General features: G+C 35.7%; 3 protein-coding genes across 3 annotated transcripts; all 3 read left to right on the forward strand.

Moving 5' to 3' along the window:
- The first annotated feature begins 5,162 nt into the window (after nt 1–5,162).
- Nucleotides 5,163–6,104, forward strand: LOC136174391 (olfactory receptor 52E2-like). The gene has a single exon (XM_065944554.1). The coding sequence runs from the start codon at nt 5,169–5,171 to the stop codon at nt 6,102–6,104; it is 936 nt and encodes a 311-aa protein (XP_065800626.1). The 5' UTR covers nt 5,163–5,168.
- A 5,485-nt stretch (nt 6,105–11,589) lies between these two features.
- On the forward strand, nt 11,590–12,525 carry LOC136174614 (olfactory receptor 52J3-like). Its single transcript, XM_065944786.1, has one exon. It carries the CDS (start codon nt 11,590–11,592, stop codon nt 12,523–12,525), a length of 936 nt encoding a protein of 311 aa, XP_065800858.1.
- Nucleotides 12,526–26,071: 13,546 nt separating this feature from the next.
- LOC136174432 (olfactory receptor 52E1-like) lies at nt 26,072–27,010 on the forward strand. Its single transcript, XM_065944627.1, has one exon. The coding sequence runs from the start codon at nt 26,072–26,074 to the stop codon at nt 27,008–27,010; it is 939 nt and encodes a 312-aa protein (XP_065800699.1).
- The last annotated feature ends 302 nt before the right edge of the window (nt 27,011–27,312 follow it).

Below are 27,312 nucleotides of genomic sequence, written 5' to 3' on the forward strand. Positions count from 1 at the left end.
AATTTACTTCTGTAGTTCACTAGAATAAAATAATATTTATCTAGTGTTCCCAAGTACAATAAATTTGTGATGTGTCTTATGGAGAAAATAACTTTATTATTGTCAGGGATGAGTTAAAATAAAAAAAGTATTGTACACCCAGACAAAAGAAGATAAAATCTGCCTATCTGTATATGAAGCTACTCTGAAAAATACTATAGAAACATCTAGAGTGCATGACAAATAAATGAAAAAGATGTTAAATTTTGGCACACGTGAGGTGACAACTAATTTAAAAAGTGTAGTGAACAGCATTGTTGTGAGGTTAAAAAATCAACCAGGCCACCCAGAGTCAGAAAAATATCAAACTACTCTTGATCAGTGCTGGCTGGCTTGTACATTTCATGAAGGAAAGCATGACAGATACTAATCTTAAAGCTGAGACAAGTTCTGTTTATCAATAGGCTACAGAAGAATTTTTAAAAGTGTGCTCTGTGTTCAGGAAAATAAGTATGTGGAAGAGCAGGTGTTTAACACTGCTGAGACTGGTTTAATACAATGATATTGGCACTAGTGGTAAAGAATCCACCTGCCAATGCAAGAGATATAAGAGATGTGGGTTCAATCCCTGGGTTGGGAAGATTCCCCTGGAGAAGGAAGAGACAACCCACTCTAGTATTCTTGCCTGCAAAATTCCAAGGACAGAGGAACCTGGCAGGCTGCAGTTCATGGAGTTGCAAAGAGTACTGAACACACACACATTTACTGGTACATGAACATATATAACAAAAAGAGACCCCCTTAAGCTCCTAGCTTTTAATCAGTTAAAGATCATGCCATTAAGTATTAGTGAGAACTATGTATTAAATGTGATATTGTTAAGCAGAAACACACATAAAACAAGGTTGCATATTGATCAATTGACAAAAATGTTGTGATGAGGGAGGAAAGGAACAGGCTGAGCTGACTCCATCTTGAAAAAGAAGGAAATACCATCTTGCACTTTCAGTGAGCATTGGACTATGTACCTGGTAGCCATGGGGATAATACACCTATGGCTGAACTGGCCTCCCAGACTGATCAACACCAGATTCCATACCAAGATTTCCCTTCGCCAAAAAGAATGTAATAATCCCCTATGTAGTCAATCACCTTTGTAATCTTTATGGCTCCCATTGGTGTAGGCTACAGTGTATAACCAGTGTATAACCATACTCTGACCATGAATCGTGGCTGTAACCTGATTGTATCTCCCTTTAACACTTTTCAGCCTAGGTTTAAGGAATTTGGAGATGTGGGCTCGAGCAGTACACTTAAGGTATATAAGGTTTTCACAAAAGTCGGTTGGGGTCCTTGGCTAAGAGGAGACTCTGCCTTGGGCCCACTGGTGTAATAAACTGCACTCCACTATCTGCATTGTCCTTCTGAGTGAATTTGTTTCCTGGAACATGTGGCTACAACAGTGACAAGAAGCTTGTAGCAACCTAGATCTGCCTTTACTGTAGGAACGATATTTTCCTACATTTTAATTCAGTGTCCGTGGTGACTTTATGGAAAATAACTAATGAGAATAATGAGAAAGGACTATGCCTGTGCATGAATACGTATCATATGTATAGGTACACTGCCCTCGCCCCCACCCACACACACACATTCATCTGGAGTTGGGCTTACTCTCTCATTGCCCCATAGGAGAACTCAGGCTGAGGAAATTTCTTGGTGCAGAGCAGTACCAGTCTGAGGAAAGGTGAGTGATGTGGGTAGAGTGAAACATTTATCCTTATTCTTACTAATCTGTTTTGTCTTGTTTTTTGCTCCACCAGGATCCTATAACCTCCCATCTAGAGTTTGGAACTCTTATTTTCATCCATTACTGGTTGCTGAGCAGGTGTTCCTGTGAGGGAAGAGTACAAGGACTTCCTATTCAGTCACCTTCCTAATGTAAAGCTGACATCTTTGGTTTCTTTTCCTTAGAAACCACAGCTCCTTAATGGCGCTCTCTCTCTCTCTCTCTCTTTTTTTTTTTTTTTTTTTTTTGACTCAAAACCAGATTAGAATCTTGAATCCTCAGAGATCTTTTTTGTGCTTTATACAACTGGCTTTGGGGAATTTCTACTGCAAGCTCCTCCAGGCAAACAGCAGTGTTCTCATAAAGACTAAGTGGCTTGAGACAAAACAGAGACAGGATTCCATCCTGGTGCTCTGTCTGGTGAGTCTTCTCTGTCTCCTAGTTCACAGTGTATTCAGAGGACACAGTGATGGACAAAAGAAAAGATGAGAGAAAGAAAGGAAGAGAAGAGACACAAGATAAGTTTGAGGGAAAGAAGACTGAGACAGAGGCTGAGAGAAATGGATAAGATCCTATTTAGGAAGGAGCATGTAATCATAATATACACATTTGGATTTCAGCCTGAATCTACCCTGTGCATTTTAGAAAAATCATGCTCTTGACATCTGAAGAATGGTGGATAGCATGGTATCTTTGAAGCAGACTCAAAGTGTTTCACATCTATCTAAAACTAAAAATATATTATATTTAGGGCTTTAACTTTATTCCTTATTTTATAGATGAAAAATGCTTGTTACTTAACTTTTCTTTGATTACACTGTAAATAAGTCATGAATCTGGGTTTCAGCACAATTAAGTCTGAGGGCAGACTTCATACTTTCAAGTACTGTGCTGTAATAAATCCAAGAAATGATAATGAATTAAACTAATTTCATTATGAATGAGACAAATGCACTGATTTTTAAGATACTGAAGAGGTAAAATTAGTTGTGCTTTTTTATAATGTGTGAGAGAAGAGGATGCTATTCAGATATTTTTCTTCCTTTTTTAAATTTAGGTATAATTGACATATAATGTTATATTTGTTTCAAGTGTACAACATAACTTGCATCTTGTGAAATGATCACCACAATAATTTTATTAACATCCAACACCATAGATAGTTACAACTTGTTCTGATCTAGGAATACAAAAAAATAAATAAAAATTAAGACTCTGTCACTAACTTATGGTAATGAATCACAGAAAAATTTGCTTCCATAATTGAATCCTACTTTCAATTATCTATATCACACATTTTTAGAGTATTCACTACTGCATTTCAAGGCCACAATATCATAGAAGAAAGAGCTTATTCTTAAAGACATTTCACAGAGTGCCTCCTACAAATAACATCTATTGCTTTCAGGTTCTCTTGTTTTCATGTTTGCCATTTCCTCCTAGGAGTTCCCTGCTTTCTCACACATATCAGCAGGTCTAGATGATACCTGATTGTCTTAGTGAAACTGTTATTATAATTTTCATGGCTCTTATGGCATTTTCCAATAATACAAAATGATGAAAAGTGCTTCTTACTACAAAGCCATTATAAGTAATGAATGATCAAATTTTTAAAAATTCAGTTCAGTTCAGTCACTCAGTCATGTCCGACTCTCTGTGACCGCATGAACTACAGCACGCCAGACCTCCCTGTCCATCACCAACTTCAGGAGTCCACCCAAACCCACATCCATTGAGTTGGTGATGCCATCCAACCATCTCATCCTCTGTCATTCCCTTCTTCTCCTGCCCCCAATCCCTCCCAGCATCAGGGTCTTTTCAAATGAGTCAGCTTTTCACATCAGGTGGCCAAAGTATTAGAGTTTCAGCTTCAACATCAGTCCTTCCAATGAAGCCCCAGGACTGATCTCCTTTAGGATGGACTGGTTGGATCTCCTTGCAGTCCAAGGGACCCTCAAGAGTCTTCTCCAACACCACAATTCAAAAGCATCAATTCTTTGGTGCTCAGCTTTCTTTAGAGTTCAACTCTCACATCCATACGTGACCACTGCAGAAACCATAGCCTTGACTAGACAGACCTTTGTTGGCAAAGTAATGTCTCTGCTTTTTAATATTCTGTCTAGGTTGGTCATAACTTTCCTTCCAAGGAGTAAGCATATTTTAATTTCATGACTGCAATCACCATCTGCAGTGATTTTGGAACCCAGAAAAATAGTCAGCCACTGTTTCCACTGCTTTTTTAAAAAAAATACTCATCTAACAATTGCCATAAGTAAAGTACATGAAAATCTGTAAGAACAGCTTTGGTAATTTTGAAAAGGGTAGACTCAGTTTGCTCAGAACGGGTGTCTATTTAGTTTTTTCTTCAGCATATTTGCCATGAATCTTAAACTGTTACAACTATGATCTCCTTAGATTTATAATGAAGATATGACATCTTATATTCAGATGGATGTGGATTTAAAAGAGATGATGTGTTTGTGTGAATGTGTGTAAAGGAGAGGGAACTATGCACATATGATATGAGTTAGGCATGTATTAGCTGTTCTTTATTTCCATTCTCTTTTCATTTCAATTTGCTATCTTCTCTATTTTCTTTCTATAGCTCTGTAACTATAAGCATTACAAGTATTTGGCAAGTCTTTTAAACTATATGAGGTTCAGATCCATACATAAAGATGGGATTAATCTTCTCCTATTTGTGTTTATAAAGATTAGAGTTAATATTTGCACATGTTCTGCACCATTGAAATTAGTAGGCAAGTACCTTAATGAATGGTAGTTGATGCTGCCATTTTAACTGCACCTTGATATGTTTTAATAATAATGAATAAATATTAACACATGTGTTTACCTGAATCCTTTAGATTTACTCTGAATCTTTTAGGTTGCATCTTAATGAATATGTGTTCATTAGCACTTATTACAAAAAATATTTTAATACTTGTGTGTTACCATCTAATCAAATGAAACTACAGACAATTTTAGAGGCTGGCAAAACCCCATGTATGTCAATATTGAAAATAAATTATGTTGATGATGATGAGAGAAGGTAGTTAATGAATTATTGATAATAAGGGAAAATTTTAGCATAATACCAGTGATGAAACCATCGCAAATTAGCAGAGAAGAAAAGTGCTAACAAAATGAATACATTACCTAGAATTTGTTATGACAATCCACTGCAAAATCTCTAAAACCTTCTCAAAAATTTGCTTTTTCACACTGATGTTTATGTATTGATACTACATTTCTTATTGTGTGAATTAACAGAGGAAAAGAGTATACTAAATTGTCTTATTTTCCTTAGGTTTAAAACATTGCAGAGCTTTACTCAGTACTCTGAAGATTGGTAAACACACATTTGCAAGGAACATGGACTTGTGCATTACCAAGCAGGATGTCCCTTCCCAATGAGACCCAGTTTCACCCCTCCTTCTTCTTGTTGCTGGGAATCCCAGAACTGGAAACTCTCCATATCTGGATTGGCTTCCCCTTCTGTGCTGTGTACCTCACTGCACTCATAGGGAACTTCACTATCCTATTTGTGATCCAGGCTGAGAGCAGTCTACACCAGCCTATGTTCTACTTCCTGGCCATGCTGGCTACCATTGACTTGGGTCTCTCCACAGCTACCATCCCTAAGATGCTTGGGATCTTCTGGTTTGGTCTCAAGGAGATCCTCTTTGAAGCCTGCCTCACTCAGATGTTTTTCATCCACAACTTCACTGGTATGGAGTCAGCAGTCCTCTTGGCAATGGCTTATGACCGCTATGTAGCCATCTGCAACCCCCTCCGATATAGCACCATCCTCACCAACAGGGTTGTTTCTATGATTGGTGTTGGTGTGTTAGTGAGATCATTTATTTCTGTTATTCCATTTGTATTTCTCATTTTACGGCTGCCCTTCTGTGAGAATCATGTCATCCCTCATACCTACTGTGAACACATGGGTCTTGCTCGCCTATCTTGTGCCAGCATCAAAATCAATATCATCTATGGCTTGGGTGCTATTTCAATCCTAGTGTTTGATATCATAGCCATTGCCCTTTCTTATGTTCAGATACTCCGTGCTGTTTTTTGTCTTCCTTCTCGTGAAGCACGACTCAAGTCTCTCAGCACATGTGGTTCCCACGTTTGCGTAATTCTTGCCTTCTATACACCAGCTCTATTTTCCTTTATGACACATCGCTTTGGCCGAAATGTCCCCCGTTATATTCACATACTTTTGGCCAATCTCTATGTTATAGTGCCACCAATGCTCAACCCTGTCATATACGGAGTCAGAACCAAGCAGATCTATGACCGTGTGAAGAAAATGTTATTACAAAAATAAGGAATTAAAATGGAACAGTACCTAATATGTATGAGAGGGAACTTTTGAGCAGGGAAACAACTTATTATATTAAATTATGTACATTTGAGAGTGATTGACAAAATATGTATTTTGGCTCCCTTGTATAACTATTTTAATGAGTTCAGAGACTGAAAAATCTAAGCTTTGTTATCCAATTCAAATAGCAAGTGAAGGTCCATGACAGCTTTTATATATGAAATTTGATCACTGGTATCAGTAGTTCAAAGTGAAAATACAGAATGTACCATTTTTTTGTAGTGTATCATTCATGTGGATTTTTTTGATGATTCTCACTCCCTCTTTATCTCCAAGTCTCCCTGTAACTGTTTCTCCCTTCTTACTTTGCAACCCTCTCGTTTCTCCTTCTTTTTCTCATTTTCTCTACCTTTAGAACTCAATCATTTTTAAGGACTGAAATATGATATCCTATGATTTTATCATAAATATTATAAACATTCATAATTGTGTCATAGATTAGGTACTTATTTTGCACATAAAATTGAACTAGGGAAATGAATGCCTATAAAAGCTTCATTATAAATGTTTGTGTAGAGTTTGTCACAGATATATTTAGGTTTCATAAACCAAACTATGACATAAACGTAAAGAAAGAAATCATCTACAGCATAGAGAGGTTGACTACATTCACATTCTTAGTTCTATATGTTCTCTAACTTATTTTTAGACTAATTTTGTAGTTGCTGTTTCCTTTGCTCGTTAACAGAACTTGTTTGGTCTTAGTTCTATCTTTAATATATATATTTCAATGATCCTCCATTTCCTTATTTTATAAACATTGCCATAGTTTTATTTCAAAGTTAAGCATGAAGACTTAATTACATTGCATAATGTTTGTACAATAAACAATATAGTGTCTGCATGTTTTTTATAGTAAATAAAAATAATTAGGACTTCCTTGGTGGCTCAGTGGTAAAGAATCCACCTGCCAATGCAGATGTGGGTTTGATCCCTGAATCAGGAAAAACTCCGAGAAAGAAAATGGCAACCCACTCCAGTATTCTTGCCTGGGAAATCCCATGGACAGTGGGACCTAACTGGCTACAGCCCATGAGGTTGCAAAAGAGTTGGACATGATTAGGCAATTAAACCACTACAACAGCAGTATCATCATTATCATTTGTGTTATCATATTTTGTTATTGATGCTCACCTTTGACAACAGTGTTTCTATTAGAGATGTTTATGGGTTTTTATTTTAATATTAGCCTTATATAAAATACCCTGAAGCTGTAGCGACACAACTAAAGTTCAATTAGTGTCAAATTTAATATATATTATCCACAAATTTAATTTATATTTTTTATATTTATGTTTAGCTTTACCTCTTAGTCTTTAAAATAGAAATTTGTAATTTGGAAATAATTACATAATTTATTTTTCTCTTTATCCATATATAATATGAGGAAAGTTATCTCTCCACAATCTTTTGTCATTTAATTTATATCTGTTACTTTTAATCATATGTTCCTCTTTCTAATTTCTTGTATCCTAATTTCTTATATCATCTATCTGATGACTCTATCACTGAAGTACCTTTATCACCGGGCACTTTCAATCTTCCAGATCAGCTGATTTTATTTCATTTGCTATTGCTGTTGTTTAATCACTAAGTTGTGTCTGCCTTTTTATAACCCCATGGACAGTAGCCTGCCTGGCTTTTCTATCCATGGGATTTTCCAGACAAGAATACTGAAGTGGTTTGCCATTTCTTCTCCAGCTAATCTTCCTAATCCAGGGATTGAACCTGCATCTCCTGCATTGGTAGGCAGATTCTATACCACTGAGTCACCAGAGAAGCCCTTTTATTTCAGAATTATCTGAAACATTTTAATTTTTGCCTCTGATACTACTTTCTTACTGTTTCTAGCAATCAGCATGTGATATTTGTACTTTTGCTACATACTCTATGCCAAAAATCTCTCCCAGTTTCAGTTTTGCTATTATGTTTAACATTCTTCTTGGTCATCATTTTGTAGAGGTATGCCTAGTCCTTAATAAACTCCTCTGCAATCCAAATATACCTACTTTATAAGACTTACTGACTTGCCCTCCCTTCCCCAACAACTAAATACTAATATTACATCAATTTTCTGACATATATTTTAAAATCTACTACTCAAATTAAATCTTATTTCAGAAAAAGAAAAACACTGGTTTACATGGGAATGAATTTCTATATACTAGGAAACTCTAGGGAAATTTTTCTTACATTATTTAAAGTAGAATAATGCTTACCTTTTTCATTTATTGTTCATTTATTCAGGGTTATCTCACAACTTAATATAATATCTTGCAATGACTGCCTATCATCCCCTCTCCTCCCAGATCATATGAAATTTACTTACTTATCTGTTAAGTGACTCACAAGCTACTCAATAAATGTCTGCTGAATGAATCAATCTAAGAAAGAACAAAAGAACTCATGTGTTTATTTATCAGTCATAGCATAATACATGAAAGTTGATATCAAATATATGTACTGGTATAAGTTATTATGCCAGAAACTACTGAAACAGGCTGGGTAAAGGATACATCGTATTGAGAAGAAAAGAGTAACTGATTTAATTACGAAAGTAGGGAGCAAGTAAGTTGGCAAAGCTTTCCAATTCAATGAATTTATTCATGCAAAATGGAATATAAATTGGCATATTATTTGTGGCAAATAATAGCAACATTAGGTAATAATTGTCTTAAACATGTTTATAATTATCATCCTGGTTAGGATGTCTCACTGTTACAAATAAAAAAGAATCACAGTATAAATTTGCTTCAGTGTAATGAAATGTACTCTTTTGTATAACAATAAGCTCAGTGAAGAACAGGATCAGCTGTCTAAAATGTAATCAAGGTTTCAGTTTCTATGCAGCTTTTTAGGAACTAAAAAAATTCTCTCCAGAGGGATATTGAAGTTTTCCTTTCATGATTGAATTCCCAGTTGTGTTCCTGAATTTTTCTATGATTAAATATTATATTTTTATCTTTATGCTCTCATTATGTTAAAAATACATTTTGACTTATGACTTTGAAATGTTAGAATAACATATCTTTTCTTTCTTTGGTTCCCATTCATTTCATTTACCTAAATACATTCCTTTTAATTTTTATGTTATTTATTTTTTTTATTATCTTTTACCCAGTAAGACGAGCACTGCATGGGAAAAAAAATTAAAGGCTTTGTCTTATATAAAAATCATGATATGTCAATAAATTATTGATGAGTGCTAAGACATGGCTGTGGGAAGGGAAGATATATGTACCCACTGCCCTAAACTGCATTTTTATATTTAATAAAATTGTGATCCAAATTCAGCCAGTAAGAGCTTCTCTTCACTTCATTCTGTTCACTTCATATGCATAGGTTTTGATGGTATTAGTTTTGTGTCTCTGACTTCCTATTAACAATACATGCTTGCACTGGGGAAAAGGTGTGGACTAAAGACTCTGTCTGCCTCCACATCAGTCCCTTTGCCCCAGGTACAGATAACAGAATTTTCCTCAGGGGACTCTGAGTTGTTAATCGTGATTCCCATAGGGAATTTGAGTTGGCTTTGCTTTCAGACATGACCCCAAAGATCCTAAGTACAGGTAGTATAAAACTATATTCTCTTTCGTAGGTGTATTGGAGTTCTCTAGCCCTATTCCTCCTGAAGGTACGTTTCCTTTGAAATGTGTGATGGAGACGGATAGTCATGAGAGACTACTGTTCAACAGTGAAGGAATGAGCTACAGTTGAATTTATTAAGCTCTATATCACCATTGTAGAAAGATTTTCTGACAGAGTTTTTCACTGGGTCATGATGATTAAATTTTTAAATAATCACCTATAAAGGGAACTTAAATTATGCTATAAATGATGATCTCTACTGCCAGGGATAATTGTGTATTTGGGCAATGTGTGTATTATAATAATTTAAAAATAAAATCATTATAGATTCAGAGTTAAGTGCTAGTTTATAAAGCTTATTACCAAGAGGGAAGCAGAGAAGTAAGAAATCTGAAGATGGAGATTAAATACAGTCTAGAAGGACTTACTGGCTGGGGATTCTCTATTTTAGTCATAACACTATTAATATACTTCCCAAAATTTAGACTTCTGTCTCTCACTTTAATCAAGAGTTGATTAACCCGAGACTCCTCTTCCTTCCTCCCTTCCTTCCTTCTTTTCTTTATCCCATCCTTCCTTCCTTTTTACTTTCATCTTTGTTTTCTTCTTTCCCTTCTTTAAGCTTCTCTTTTCCTTCCCCCACCCCTTTCTTCCCACACTCCTCTGCCCCCTTCTTCTCTTCATTAGTGCTGTACTAGCTCTTCTTGTTTTTTGTTCCAGAAAGAAAGGTGAGAGAAAGAAAAGGGGAAGAAGAAAAAAAGATGGAAGAAAAGAAGGAAAAAAGAGATGACAGAAAAGAAAGAGAATGAAAGACAGACAAGGTGAGGAAGAAAGAGAGAAAGAATGGAAAACCACAACTATAGTGTGGTCAATTAGGAGTACAGATTTCATCAGCCTGAGGCTGACCCTCATAACTGTGACTTGAAAGGTGTTTTTATTCTCTGAAATCATCTCCCTTCAACAAAATTTTTACTGCTCACCCTCAAATTCTCCCCAACACATGACAAGGAAGTGTAAAGATTTTAGATATTTGAGATATTCTTAGCAAGATGGCAGCCAGTAGAAACCCTGGAGATTCTTTATTCCATATATCCCATCAGTCTATTAATATCAAAGAGACATATATGTCTCCTGGAGGTTATTTCAGGCTGTAACATTTCCTCATTTTGTGCAACTATCTTCATACTCAATGTACAGTACAGCTTGTCTATCTTTGTATACCTTTTTTCTATATCTTTTATCTATATCTGTCATTGGGGTTTATGGATAAATATGAAAGGATAACTAAATGAAACATATCTCTTCATTTAGGATATGGTATTCAGTGTAAATATTGATACCGAACAAACTGGTTTAAGAAATTCTGCTTGATATGCATCTCTCTGTATATCTTGGTGCAACTCTGTTCCTATATATATGTATATACATATATATATGTATATATATATATGGTTTATTTGCATGTATCTGTATCTGATGTTCTGTGATTTGGTATTGATATGTTTAATTAAGGTATACTTTGTCTTCAAAAAGACTAAAATCTCAATATAAACATAAAATCCTTTATGTTCCATTAATGAATTCTATGTTTTGTATGAGGTTTGAGCAAATGAGCATAAGATTACTGCCTAATATTCAGTGAAAGGTCTTTCGTAAAGTTAATTTTCCTTCCACTGAAAAATAGTCTGTCTGTGACAATACCTGCTTTTGTATGTAAGTTTCAGCATTAACTTTAATAATAAAAATAGAGATAAAAATTAAATCTACTGGTGTGAGTTTTTATCACTCTTATTTTCACTTCCAGAGATGGTCAACTCTTTGTCTTCTCATCAATGGTAAGATGCTCCACACCAACACTTCCACTTTCCACCCAGAAACTTTTTTCCTTGTAGGCATCCCAGGACTTGAGGATGTCCATGTCTGGATCTCTCTGCCTTTTTGCTTCATTTACTTAATGGCTCTGCTGGGCAATGCTACCATTTTGCTGATTATCTGGTCTGACCACACTCTGCAGACTCCCATGTTCTACTTTCTAGTCATCTTATCAGCCATAGATCTGGCCCTCTCCACATCTGCAGTGCCCCGGATGCTGGGAATATTCTGGTTTGATGCACATGAGATTAGTTTCTCAGCCTGTGTGGCTCAGATGTTCCTGCTACACACCTTTACAGGAATGGAGTCTGCAGTTCTGCTGGCGATGGCTTTTGACCGCTACGTGGCTATCTGTGCACCACTCCACTACACAACCATCCTGACGCCCGGAGTACTAGCAGGCATTGGTATTGGTATTATAATGCGCCCAATTCTACTCATGTTTCCCATTCTCTACCTAACCCATCATCTGCCCTTCTGTGGGGCTCGAATTATTGCCCACTCCTACTGTGAGCACATGGGAATTGTCAAGTTGGCCTGTGCCAGCATTCGGATTAATGCCATTTATGGACTTTTTGTGGCTTCTTTCCTCATTTTGGATGTGGCACTGGTTGGAATTTCTTATGCCTACATCCTCCATGCAGTTTTCCGCCTCCCATCTCGAGATGCTCGCCACAAAGCCCTGAATACATGCGGGTCCCATGTAGGGGTCATGTGTGTTTTTTATACACCTTCCCTATTCTCCTTCCTCACCCACCGTTTTGGCCAAAAAATTCCACCTTACATTCATATCCTTGTTGCGAATCTCTATGTGGTCATTCCACCTGCTCTCAATCCTATTATCTATGGTGTGAAGACAAAGCAGATTCGTGCACATGTGAGTCATGCTTTCAGCTCAAAATAGGATTGTTTCCTTAGTTCTTGAAGGCATGGCTATAACTGAAATAGTAACTTTCAGTCTACTGTAGACTGATCATCTTTTTAAATGTTCCATATATCAAAAGGTCTTGCAGATACTAAAAGAACAAAACTTTTGGTCCCAGTGTTTCCTTTTCTTATTGGTGTTGAGTATTTATTCTTCTGAATAAATTACATTTATTCATTACAGTAGGGAAACATTCCATTGGAAATCCTTTCATTTTTAACTATGGAGATTGAATGAAACTCCATATCCATCTATTTGAAAATGACATAGCATTTCAGTGGGGAAAAATTACTTTATTATATATGCCTTATTTCCTCTGAATAAAATAAATAAATTTAAATATAAAATTAAAAAAAGATCTTGGGAGAGCTCATCAATAAATTTTTAAAAGTATCTGATTTCTTTAAGGATGATACTGGCTATTAAATGAGTTGTTAAAAGCATTTCAAGTTCTACCCTTTAATTTTAGTTCTCTTGTCCTTACTCATCAGGGAAATCTATAGGCAATATGTGCCCTCACTATGTCATTATACTTCTCTCTTTCTGGAGGCATATGAAATGAAAGAACCTGAAAAAGTACTTATATTAAAGCATGAAAATTTTGTTATGAGAAGACTGAATGTACAGAATTCTAACAGGTGGATTTTGAGTCAGGTTAAACTAGGTGTATTTTGTGTGTGTCAGGGAAAGAAGTTATTTTAGTTGCAAAGTCATGTAGGACTCTTGTGATCCCACGAACTGCAGCCCACCGGGTTCCTCTATCAGTGAGATTCCTCAGGCAAGAATATAGGTGTGGGTTGCCATTTCCTTCTCCAGGGGATCTTGTGACCCAAGTATCAAACCCATGTTTCTTGCGCTGGAAGGTGAATTCTTTACCACTGGCCACCAGGGAAGTGGAAGAGGGGTGGATACTTTGGTGTATCTACATATGTTAAATGTATTTAGGAAAGTTTTTTCCTAAATAGGTCACTTCTCCTCCAAAGACCTCTTTATTTGTGGAATGTAGAATGCATTTATCATTTTGGTTGATGCTTTGCAAAAGTAGTTGAATTTCAGGCATTAGGTAGAAACAAGTTTTGAAAGTCAACTATTATAAAGGAATTTGATGAATATTCTTGCAAATACTTTTTGTTTTCTTATAAAAACATATTTCTACTATGACTCCAAGGCATTTAAGGCATTATTGATTAATGTTTCTAAACTAGTTCTGGCAGAAACTAATTTCATAAAAATAATGAAATAGAACACAAGACCAGCTGTTTAATTAGAGTCTAGGAACTAATTTTCTGATGGTAAGCTCACAATATGATAAGAGAAAAATGACTGCACAATTTTATTATATCACTAAATGGATTAGAACACATATTTTCAGAGATTAGAAATGTGAACGATATATATATATATATATATATATAAAATGATAGATATATCAGCAAGGCACAGGGACTGAAGATTCAGCAAAATCTTTCTTGAAGGAATTAATGTAAGGTGACACAAGGCACATCTAAATATGATATATTTGAAGAATCTGTTTCTTGTAACACCTTAAGTACTTAAATGCTCTTTTTTCTTAGAGAATTGAAGATATGCAAAATGAATTTTAATGACATCTTTGTCAAGAGATCATCCAAGAGCAGTCTTTTGAGCATTTTTGTTCAATTGGATGTTGTATATCATTTACTGCACGACTTTAATTTAATATTACAAAATAAAACAAAAACTAAAAGATTAACTTTTATTATTAATAAGTTATTAATTTACTCTTATTAAATTGACTTTAAATCTTCATTTAATGTGTGATCCCACCTTTAAAGTCACCCAGAATTACTGAAACCATTTGCAAAATAAATGCAGTATCTATCTTTAGAAGGAAATGTACATATTTCTGGAGATTGATAGGATTCATATGCATTAATCAGTAAGCCATGACATTACCTATGAAAACTTTAAGAGTAGCTTTATAGTCAAATCAATCTAACAATGTTTTTACAGTTTTAACGTTGACTCCAACCACAAATCAAAATTATGTCTGCATTTTTTCCATTTACCTAGATGACTGTGACTAATAGTAAGCAGCCTTTTGTTATTTCTGTCTTTTAAAATCACTTTTACCTATAAAAACAAACCATTCAAATGCTTGCCATTTTCCTTAGGCATACATTCTAAGGAATAATTAATAAATTATTAATAAATTATTAAAATAATTTAATAAGCATTAAATAAAACAATAATAAATAATTAATAATTTTAAAAAATCCTACCCATCATTTGATAATCTGAAAGTAAAGACTTCTAAGAACTGAAGCACATGACATCATATGAGACAGTTTTCTAAAGATATCTGAACCAGGGTTGTTGGTGTTTGTCACCAAACGTTTGATGATGACATTATGGTTCAGATGATCTCCAGTATCTATGATCTTGATAACCTATGGACTTCAGACCAGATGTGGCCTAAGTGTTCTTCCTCTAACCTTCCTTGTTACCTGAATGAGACCTGAATATTTATCTAAACTGCATACTTTCCCTCTAATATAAAATAATGTACCAGGAAAGAGCCTTTCTGGCATTTGAGGGACAATAAACTGCTGAAACTGGGAAACCTGAGTCTTGATCAGCAGTGCTTTAGAGAATCTCAATAAAAAGCGGAAATGTAAAAAATAATGATAATAAGCAGAAACCTTATTTAAATAGAGTCAGAAGACTAGAATGGGGAGTGCTCATCTCTTGGAGCAACAGTAGACCCCAACAGGAAGAAGCAATGCTCTTCTTTCTTGGCAAAAACTCAGCCAATAAAAAGCCATAGACTTTTCATTTACTATAGCCTGAACAAAATTCCTTTTTTCTTATGTACATAAAAATGTTCTCTTTCCCTTGCTTTGTGGGACCTGGCATATGGTTCTTTACAGATCCCAAATCACAATTCTTTACTGACCATCAATAAACCCATTTTTGTTGGATAAATATCTGGCAGTCTAATTGTTTTAGGTCAATACATGTCATTGAGAAATCTTTTATTTAGACTTCACATTTGGGAGTTTTCCAGTTATCCTTCTATTATTGATTTGTAATTTAATTCAATTTTTGTCAACAGAACTTTTGTATAATTTGAATCACTCATTGATAAGATGTTCTATAGGGCAGAATATATTTTATCTTGGTAAATAGTATCTCAGCACTTGAAAATAATTTGTACTTGGCTCTTTGGGGGGAACTGTTCTAGTAATGTTAATTATATCAAGGTGTTTGATAGTGTTTGTGACCTATTTATATTCTTATTGATTTGTTTTTCTGCTTGTTATACCAATTATTTATTTTTCTCTGCTTGTCATACCAACTATTGAGATTTTAAATTATGACTTTATGTATGTATCACTACAGTTCTATCAGTTTTTTCTGCACATATTTTGAAGGTATTAAAGAAGTACAGAACAGACTTTTGAACTCTGTGGGAGAAGGTGAGGATGGGATGTTTTGAAAGAACAGCATGTATATTATCTATGGTGAAACAGATCACCAGCCCAGGTGGGATGCATGAGACAAGTGCTCGGGCCTGGTGCACTGGGAAGACCCAGAGGAGTCGGGTGGAGAGGGAGGTGGGAGGGGGGATCGGGATGGGGAATACGTGTAACTCTATGGCTGATTCATGTTAATGTATGACAAAACCCACTGAAATGTTGTGAAGTAATTAGCCTCCAACTAATAAAAAAAAAATTTAAAAAAAATAAAGTATATTAAATTTTTGTGATTGTGAGCTCTTTAAGATAAAATGGCTTAATTATAAAAAGTCACTCTTTATCTCTGATAAGAGTATAGTTACTTTCTTTTGATTAGCGTTAGTACACTATAAAGTTTTGCATCATTTGATCTGCACAAATTTATTTCTTTATATTTAAAGTTATATTCTAATAAAGACTTCTAATAGTTGTAGTATCAAAAGGTGTGATATTACCAAAAGGTGTGATTTGCCATAGATGTGTGGAATAGAGTGAAAGCCCACAAAATCAACCATATACATAGACTCAGTTGATTTTCAATGAGAATGCCAAATCAATTCAATGTGTGAAAACATTCTATGCAAAAAGTACTCCTGGGAAAACTAGATACTCAAATGAATAATAATTAAATTGGACATCTATCTCACACCATGTAAAAATTTAAGTTAACTAATAACCTAAATATTAGGGCTAAAAAAATAAAACTCTTAGAAAAAAATTTAGGAGTAAATTTTCATGACCTTGACTGAAAATAGATTCTTAGAACATCAAAAGTGTGAGTAACAAAGTAAAACATAAGTAAATTGAACATCCTCAAAACAAAACCAACCAACAACAAAAACAATTTTGTGCATCAAAGTGTTATGATGAAAAAAAAGAAAAAACCTCCAGAATGGGAGAAAATATTTATGAGTCACATTTTAATAATAGTTCATTATCCAGAATATATAAATATAATATCTACATCTCAACAACAGGCAAAAAAACAATTAGTTAAAAATGGATTGGTAGGGGGCTGTATAGACATTTTTTAAATAACATGTACAAATAGCTAATAAGCACATGAAAGGAGGCTGAACTTCACTAATAACTAGGAATATTTAAAAACCACAATAAGATAGCATTTCACACCTACTAGGATTGCTTTAAACAAATAAAGAAGTAAACAAAATAACGAGTGTTGGTAAGGATATGAATGAATTGGAACTGTTATGCAATGTTGGTGGACATGTAAAATAGGGCTGCTGCTAGATATATTATTTCAAACTACCTCAAAATATCAACCATAGATTTGCTGTGTGCCATAGTAATTCTGCTCTTAGGTTTATATGGAAACAGGTAATTGTAGGTCAATGTTTGTTGCAGTATTATTTACAATATCCAAAAGGTAGAAACAGTCCAATTGCCACCAACAAATGAATAAACAAAATGTGATATATACATTGAATGGAATATTTTGTTGTTGTTCAGTCACTAAGTTGTGTCTGACTCTTTGTAACCCCATGGACTGCAGCTCCCCAGGTTTCCCTGCCCTTCACTATCAACAAGAGTTTGCTCTGACTCATATCCATTGAGTCAGTGGCACCATCCAACCATCTCGTCCTCTGTCACCCCCTTCTCCTCCTGCCCTCAATCTTTCCCAACATCAGGGTCTTTTCTAATGAGTTGGCTCTTCTCATCAGGTGGCCAAAATGGTGATTCAGCATCAGTCCTTTCAATGAATATTCAGGGTTGATTTCCTTTAGGACTGACTGATTTGATCTCCTTGCTAACCAAGGTATTCTCAAGAGTCTTTTCCAGCACCACAGTTCAAAAGCATAAATTCTTTGGCTCTCAGCCTTATTTATGGCCCATCTCTTACATCCATACATAACTACTGGAAAAAAACCATAGTTTTGACTATATAGACTTTTGTTGGCAAAATGATAGCTCTGCTTTTTAATGTGCTGTTTAAGTTTGTTATAGCTTTTCTTCCGAGGAGCAAGCTTTAATTTAATGGATGCAGTCATCATCTGCAGTGATTTTCAAGTCCAAGAAAATAAAATCTGTCGTTGCTTCCACTTTTTCCCCCTTCTGTTTGCCATGAAGTGATGGCATGGTATGTCATGAACTTAGTATTTTGAACGCTGAGTTTTAAGGCAGCTATTTCACTCTCCTCTTTCACCATCATCAAGAGGATCTTTAGTTCCTCTTCACTTTTTGCCATTAGAGTGGTATCATCTGCATATCTGAGGTTGTTGATATTTCTCCCAGCAACCCTGATTCCAGCTTGTGATTCATCCAGCATGGCATTTTCTTTTTTTTTAAATTTCCTTCATGGATCATTGCTTTGCTGTGGCGAAGACTCTTGCATAACTCAATGAAGCTATGAGCCATGCCATGCAAAACCAGGCAAAATGTATTATTGTGGGAAAATAGTCACTTGTAAAAAAGCTTGGAAGTTTCTCACAAAGCTAAATATAGTTTTACCATATGATCCATCAATTATATCCCAAGGAATTTATCCAACTGCTTGAAAACTATGTCCAAACAAAAATCTACATGTGGATATTTATACCAACTTTATTCATAATTGCCAATAACTGGCAGCAATCAAGATGACCTTCAAAAGATAAATGAATATCCAAACTGATACATCTATTGAACATAATATAATTGATATTATTCAGCATTATCAAGAAATGAGATATCAAGACATAAAAAAACTTTGATGAATCTTAAATGTATATCCCTAACTGAAAGAAGCCAATTTGAAAAAGCTTCATATGGTGTGACTCTAAAGAATATTCTTGAAAAAGAAAAACTATAGATACAGCAAACATATCCATGGCTGCCAGGAGAAGGAGGAGTGAAGAGATGTTGAACATGTGAAGAACATGGGAATTTTCAAGTTAATGAAACTATGCTATAGGATAGTGTAATTGTGAATGTATGACGCTACACATTTGAAAAATACATGAAATTTTACAACACAAAAGATGACTTAAGTATGCAGATTAGAAAATCATTTAGGAGTTCAGAAGATCCCATGATGAAATGCAAAATCTAACAGACACAATGTACTACAAATGTAGGTTAAAACTTCACTAAAGTTGGTGGAGGAAAGTGTATCAACCTAAATAACTTTGGACATGAGTGGAGTCTATGAGACTAAGGGCAGAAAGGACTGTATGTATACATAAGTGCTGTACTTTAGCAGATACATTTTCACCCACAGGGTTATGGCTTAATAATTCGATGGTATTTACATGTAAATGCTGCTATTGAGCAATTATTCAAATGGATGGCATGTGGTGGGATCCAGGTTTCTGATTCTTGGAGTGGTATTTTACAGATAAGCATGAGTGGATAATAGAATAATTCATTTGGTAATGAACTGTAGTTAGAGACATCACAATGATATATTCAGATAGATGATAGATGTGTAGATCTTTATAGATATGTATTCAACATAACATGCACAGGTTACTATATACATATATATTTCCTTGCTCTGTCAGCTGAGAGGGTCTTAAAGCAATGACATCCTAGTAGTAAAGCAAACCTAGCCTTTTCTAACACCGTTATCAAAGTTAAAAAACCAGTGATACTTAGAGAAATATCATATTCTAAGTTTGGGGTAGGTGATATGCAAGATAAGCATTATAGCATGATGTGGCACCAGAAAATAAGGAAGTTTACCCCTCCCCCCTCTGCCCCAAATGAGAACCTACAATTATAGGGTTATGTCAAAGGACATAGGAGTCAACTGAAAGAGTTTCCAATAGCCACAGCTAAAAAATGTGAGAATATAAAGGAATACTGAGTATAACCTACAGTATAAATATGATTCCATATTGATATAAATAAATTATTGAATACATAATCAAATGAGAGAAATAGATATATCTCTTATAAAAAAAAAGTCCCAAACAATATATGAGGATACTCTGTCCTCAAGGAAGAGGAGCATCACACCTCACTTAAAGGTTCCATATTACTTACTTCCAGAGAGTAATTTTCTTCCACAGAGCAAACCTGGAAATGGGGTAGAAAAGAGATCCTGACAAACACTGCCTCAGATGGTAAAGCCATGGGGATAGGAAGTACCCTTGATATGTTCTGATATAATATTTTACCTCACTAATTTTCCTCCCCAAATCTCATAAATACAGTCTAACCATGAGGAAAGTGTCAGACTAGTCTCAATTGAGGAACATTTTACAAAAATCTGGCCAGTACTTCTGAAATGAAGTCATCAAAACCAAGAGAAGCCTGAGACACTCTCACAGCCAGGAGAACCCTAAGAGATCTAACTAGACAAAACTAGTAAATATAATTTGGTATCCTGGATGGGATCCTATAAGTGAAAAAGGACATTAGGTAAAGCTAAGGAAATATAAATAATATTTGAACTTCAATAACATATGAACTTTGGTTAATATGAGTTCATTAACCATAACAAATAACCATACTAAAGTACAATATTATTTATGGGGGGGATTGTGAATGGGTCATTTGAGAGATCTGTTTATTGCATCTGCATTTTTCTTTACAACTGTTCTATTTCTTTAAGTTTATTTAAAACTTTTAAAATAGTTTATAGAAAATCAATCAGTCTAAATTACCTTTCAGACCTTCAAGAAGTAAACAAGACATGATCTGTGAGAGATAAAGACTTTTAATATACTGCTGATATTATGAAAGATGACAATTGACAATGGAAAAAACAAAAAAAAAAAGATGAATATCCTGAATAGAGACTTCAGAAATACATAGATTTATTAGATTTATTTGTCATATGATAGTGCTGACATTGCAGATCTCAGTGTCAGTCTCCAAAATCCATGAATTCCAATAAGCTTTCTAAAAACTTCTGTTTCTGCTCCTGCAACCAAAACCCTGAGGTTTTCAGGTAAGTTAAGGGTGTGAGGGGATTCCCAGGTGGTTCAGTGGTAAGGAATCTGCCTGCCAATGCTAGAGCACAGGAAACACAGGTTTGATCCCTGGACCAGGAGAAAATGGCAATCCACTCCAGTATTCTTTTGGGAAAATCCCATGGACTGAAGAGTCTGGAGGGCTACAGTCTGTGGTGTTGCAGAGTCTGACATGACTGAGTAACTGAGCATGCACACAAGGAAGTAGGGACAGAGATTTGTCAGACAGTCTACTTTCCCAGCTTAGATGCATAATAAGGCAAGAAAGGACATGCAGCTTTTACTCAGCATTAATTCTGATGTTCTAAAAGTCATTTGTTTGACCCAGTGATTTTTTCATTATTGGCAATAAGTCTAGGTAAGGAATATGAAGACATTTATTGACTCCCCTATAATTCCAGGTTTGAACTCTAGGAGACATCTTCATGGCAACTCCAATCAGTATGAGCTTCCACAGAATATCACAGCTTGAGAATATTAAGTATTAACTAAGGAGCTCAACACAAAGTTACAAACTTCTTACTATATATCAGGAAATGTTTTAAGTGTCACACAAGAATCAGCTCTTTTAGTCTTCACAGCAATATTTGTACTTGGTATTATTCTGCTCATTATAGAGAAGAAAATGGAGACACAGAGTTTAAAATTCTTAAACTCATGTCTATTGAGTAAGGGAGATGAGATTCAAATCCATACAATCTGTCTTAAAGTCCATCCATTTAGCTAATTTCTTATATAACATATTTCTTTCCTTAGACCTCTGCCTTTCTATCATTAAATTTAACCCTATCTTATTTACTGTTAATAAGAATAAAGTATTTGTGTTTGAAACAACTGGTCATTGTTTTATTAAATTATCATTCCCACTTAAGTTCTAACATATACCTCATAAAGTGATGGCTACTAGCTGAGCTTCAGTTTTTTGAGATCATATTTAAGGTTGAATTGTGCTTAGCATTGGGGTGTGAGAGGCAAATAAGTGGAAAGTGAGACTTCCTCAAAGTGTCTCCTACTTAGAGATAAGACAATTCATCAGCAGTCACCTCAAGCTTGGGAATCAGTATCCAGATACAGGACTTTTTTTTAATCATCAATGATGCTAGACTTCATATTTATGAAGCATCTAGCTCTGTACCTCTGAACACTTCTGTTCTCTAGAGAGCACTAATGTTTGGAGACACTCCATTTTAAAGGCATTGTTTACAGTATAAATCTCCCATTGCAGTCAGAGTGCGTGAAATGGAAAGATCCTGGAGCAGCTGAACTAGCTAATTCAGAAAGCTTTGCTGGTAAGTCTGGCCTTGGGCCAAAAAGGATGCTCTAAGACAGGAACCATTTTATTATGGTCATTTCATTGAGATCTAAGATGAGCCAAAATATATGACAGAAATGTAGAAAAAAGGAAAGCTAATTGAATATAGAAGGTATCACCCCAAAATGTAACAAGATGATAATTTACATAGATTTGGAGCTGTACTCCAACAAAGATTTTATCAAAACATCATTCTTAAATATTTGGATAAGTGATGCATATGTGCATATGCAAATACATTCACAATTCCTGTATTGTCTTTCTCTAAGTCTTTGTCATTTATCTCACTTTTTCCTTTGCTGTTGTGGTTGTATCTTCACCTTCAATATTGTCTCCCTTGCTTTCTCTTAGCAGTCTACAATTATTTTGCAGAACTTAACTTTGTATATCCTCTAGCCTCCATTCAGCTCTCAAGATAAAAAGACAAGACAATCACATCTAGTTGACTGAAAAATTTTGACCTAAATTACCATTCCTCCTATAAATGGAGTAAACAAACAAAATCCACATATCAGTTGGTTGTTTTGCACAATAACTGTGAAATTCATGGAAGTTTCTGCCTGAGAGTTAGAGAACAAGTAGGGCTCCAAGAATTTCTGAACTTCAAGAGTCTTCAAATAACAGAAAATGTCTCATCTACACAAGTCTATGTTTTTTTCTTATCTGTTCTTTTTTAACAGAGGAGCATGGCCATAGGGAAATAGCTGATGATTATTTTTACCACATAACCTGGTAGCTCAGCTGTAAAAAATTCCTCCTGCAATACAGGAGACCCTGGTTTAATTCCTGGGTCGGAAAGATCCCCTAGAGAAGGATTAGGATACTCACTCCAGTATTCTTGCCTGGAGAATCCCCATCGACAGAGGAGCCTGGGGGGCTAGTCCATGGGGTCGCAAAGAGTCGGACACGACTGAGCAATTAAGCACACGTTCACTCTACTTTCACGAACTTCTTTAGGAAGGGGCCAATGCTTTTAAGTGCTTAGAAGATGTACATGTAATAAATCCCATAAGTTACTCCAGTTGGGGAAAGGGATGAAGCACTACAAAACCTGTAAGTATCATAGTTCTGGGTGGAATCAGTGACTATATCTTGTTTTGAGAATTCAAAGAAGGTTAAAGGGCATATAAAGTCAGGGTTATGAGATATTGAATTACATACCATTTTACTAAATACACATGTATTTTTAACACATTCTAACTCATAAATGCTTATGTACATTATCTTATTTTGCAGCAGTTCCAAATGACAAAAACATTGAATCAGAATAACTTGAGGAGCTTCACTGAAATCATGAGGTGCTATACCATACCTAACGATTCAAAACTTCCAGAGTTTGGACTTAAAATTTGTATTTTTATTTAGTTCTCCACAGGCTGTAAAGTCAGGATGAGAAGCCACTGCTGTGTAATCCCTCTTTCAGTGTATTTATAGGAAACGTAGACAGCTTTGGCCTGCCGGGGTCTAGCCCCGGCAGAGTCCAGGGGTTCCCTTCGGATGAGAGGCGTCAGCGAAGAAAAGGAAGCGAGTTGAGTCTTGGTTGAGTGCAGAATCAAGACTACTTTATTCTTTTATATCAGTGCTTATATACCCTGAAACCAATAATCCTTTAAAGAGGTTTAAGGAGGGGGGAATGATAAGATTGTACCAGGTGCTTAATCAGGTTACATCATAAATAACTTTCCAGAACAGTCAATACCTACACAAAACTTTTCAACAATTCAATGGCAGCAGCTAGTCAACTGTGAAAAGCCATCTACAAACCTTATCTTGGGAAGCTCAGCCCCAGGTGAACTTTGTGGCTTCATAGGTAGCATGATATTTGACTTTTGACCTTTCCCCCATACATCAGCAAAGGTAAAATTTACATTATGTTTATTTTGCTATCCATCTAAATCCCTTTGTATACTTCTTTTGTTATTTACTCTTAGTTCTGTGTCTGCTTCCAGTATGCCCCCAGGCACATTATGGACCGGGGGCAGGGAGGTATGACAGCAAGCTCTGGTATGTAATCCTAAGGGTCAGAGGTCTCCTGAATTCCCTCCTGATCACACCCTAAGGAATCTTTTCAATCTGTAATGGACTCTTTATCTACTTTTGCTTATGGGATAGATAGGCCTGTTGCTAGCAGATTTGGTTTTGTGCTAGAAGGGTTTTTGTGCAATTATGAGCATTCCAGATTCTAAATTGGCAATCATAATTCCAACAGAGCCAGAAGAGGCAGGATATTCTGTGTAATATTTTCCTTACCTCTGGCCTGTTTATCGGGACCCATGTGCCCCTAGGGACTGTGTTGCTGCCATGCAAAGGTTTCAAGGAGGGACTTTAGGTAAGAATCAGACTAGTTTTTAGGGAACATAGAAGAACTCCAAGCATCAGAAGATGAAAGGACAAAGGCCTGGGAGTGGATGGTGGGGCGGTCCCGAGAAACCCCCGGAGGTCCGGACGCCTTTGCGTGCCAGCTCCTTGAACCCAAACCTTGTCACAGGCAGGGTTTCTCTCGCTGGCTCCGGACACTGGCCTACTTCCTGACTACCTTAATCTCTGACATCTTTAAGGAGCAGTTCAACTGTTGTACATTAACTGCCTGGCAGAGTGCAGTCCAATGTGAGCAACTGATACAGCTTTGAAATCTCCTCCTTTCAATTTCTAAGCACAGTGCTAAGTAAATATTTGCTAGGACACATGACAAGAAGGTAACATTGTACACCAAAGAAATGTGACAGATATTTTTGAAGGGTAGTCACAATCTGACATAGAGAAGTGAGATAAAGTGTAGGCATGAAAGAAGAGGGAAAAGGATGAAGAAAATAGTGATCCAGACTTCTGTGTGATCCACAAAATCCAAATGCTATGCTCTTCTCAACTATGATACTTGAATACTGAAACTTCCCTCTCCTATATTAAAAATTCCATCACCTTGACTCTCTTTCCAATTTAATTTCATATGCTCTACTATTATGTTTTCAGGAATATGTCTTAAATATCACTTTGAATAAGTACTTAAGAAGCTGCATGCTGCTGGGAACCAAGATCTTACAATTTTCATCATTGTCTCCTCTGCTATTTTCAACAATCAATATAAAATCTAATGGTGAGGCCAAGTCAACTCTATCAACTATATCCACCATGAGTCTGCATTTCCTACATTCAGTACAGTCTACACAAATTACAATGGTGGTGTTTCTGATGAAAGAGATATAGGAGCTGATTGAGTGGCTTTCTCTACTGGGTTTGGTATTTCTAAAAAGATTTTGTGCAAGTTCTATCTTCACAGGTTGTGGCAATTAACTATGAGATGGTAATTGCCTAGGATAAAAGGAAAATGTACCTGTTACAATTCCAAAGAAACCATTTTATCATTGTTTTAACTCTTAAGCTATAATTGAACTTCCTTAGGAGGAGTAACGATGCTTAATTTATCTCTGCACATGAAATATCTGGCCATTTGCCTGATAAGCTATTGATCTTTGATAAAAGTTTCATTAAATTAAATTAATTAAATTAATAATAAAATATAAAAGTATAAAATTAAATTTATCATTAAAAATTATTGAAGAGATTAATGAAAATAAATGTAATGTCTGATAAGCTACATCAAAATTAAACAAGAATGATGTATTTTAGTTTTCATAAAGGTCACACAATTATGTCATGATGGGCTTGGTGACTAGAAAAGACCACACATATTTTTGTATAATTCTGTAGGAAATCCATATAACTGGACAAGAAGTGTTGGAGCCTCTCAATAAATGAGACATCTGGTATGAAATATGCAGCTGTCACAGTGCCAGAGAAGCATGGTCCCTCCTAACGACACACAGTTCCAACCCTACTTTTTTCTCCTACTGGGAATTCCAGGGCTAGAATATGTACATATATGGATTGGTTTTCCATTTTGTATTGTATATATGACTGCTCTACTGGGAAATATTACAACTCTTTATGTGATTCAGACTGAACACAGTCTTCATCAGCCCATGTTCTACTTCCTGGCCATTCTGTCATCTATTGACCTGGGCCTGTCCACATCCACCATCCCCAAGATGCTTGGCATCTTCTGGTTCAACCTGAGAGAAATCTCCTTTGAGGGTTGCCTCGTCCAGATGTTTTTCATCCACCTATGCACTGGTATGGAGTCGGCTGTGCTTGTGGCCATGGCCTATGATCGCTATGTGGCCATCTGTAACCCTCTTCACTACACATTGGTACTGACAAACAAGGCGGTGTTAGTGATAGCATTGGTCATCCTTCTGAGACCCTTAGCTATTGCGATTCCCTTTGTTCTGCTCATCCTGAGGTTACCCTTCTGTGGGCACCAAATCATCCACCACACATATTGTGAACACATGGGTATTGCCCGCTTGTCCTGTGCCAGCATAAAGGTCAACATCATCTATGGCTTATGTGCTATCTCTATCTTGGTGTTTGACATCATAGCCATTGTCATCTCCTATGTCCATATCCTGCGTGCTGTCTTCTGCCTACCTTCTAGGAGTGCCCGGTTAAAGGCACTCAGCACATGTGGCTCCCATGTCTGTGTCATATTGACCTTCTATACCCCAGCATTCTTCTCCTTCATGACCCATCGTTTTGGCCAAAATGTTCCTCAATACATCCACATTCTTCTTGCTAACTTTTATGTTGTCATCCCACCTGCTCTAAATCCTGTTATTTATGGGGTGAGAACCAAGCAGATAAGAGAAAGGGTAATTAGAACTTTCAGAAACAGATTATGAAATTTGCTCTTCAGAGATGAGGAGGCTTGAGTAGGAGAAAACAAAACTTCATCTCTCTGAAAATGATTGAAATAGTACAATGTTAGGGGAAGATGATATTCTATGTAGAGATTTACAAAGCATTTCACTCATTTTAGAAACAAAAGAGACAATAATAAATATTTAATATATGCATAGATATAATCACATACAAATGTAAACAACTACATAAGTAAAAGAGAATTTACATGAAAAAAGCACATGAGGTTGGCAAAAACTGACTAATATTAATATAATAACACTCACAACACATATTATGAGCC

This window comes from Muntiacus reevesi, chromosome 9 (assembly GCF_963930625.1).
Source record: "Muntiacus reevesi chromosome 9, mMunRee1.1, whole genome shotgun sequence".
Taxonomy (NCBI): Eukaryota; Metazoa; Chordata; class Mammalia; order Artiodactyla; family Cervidae; genus Muntiacus; species Muntiacus reevesi.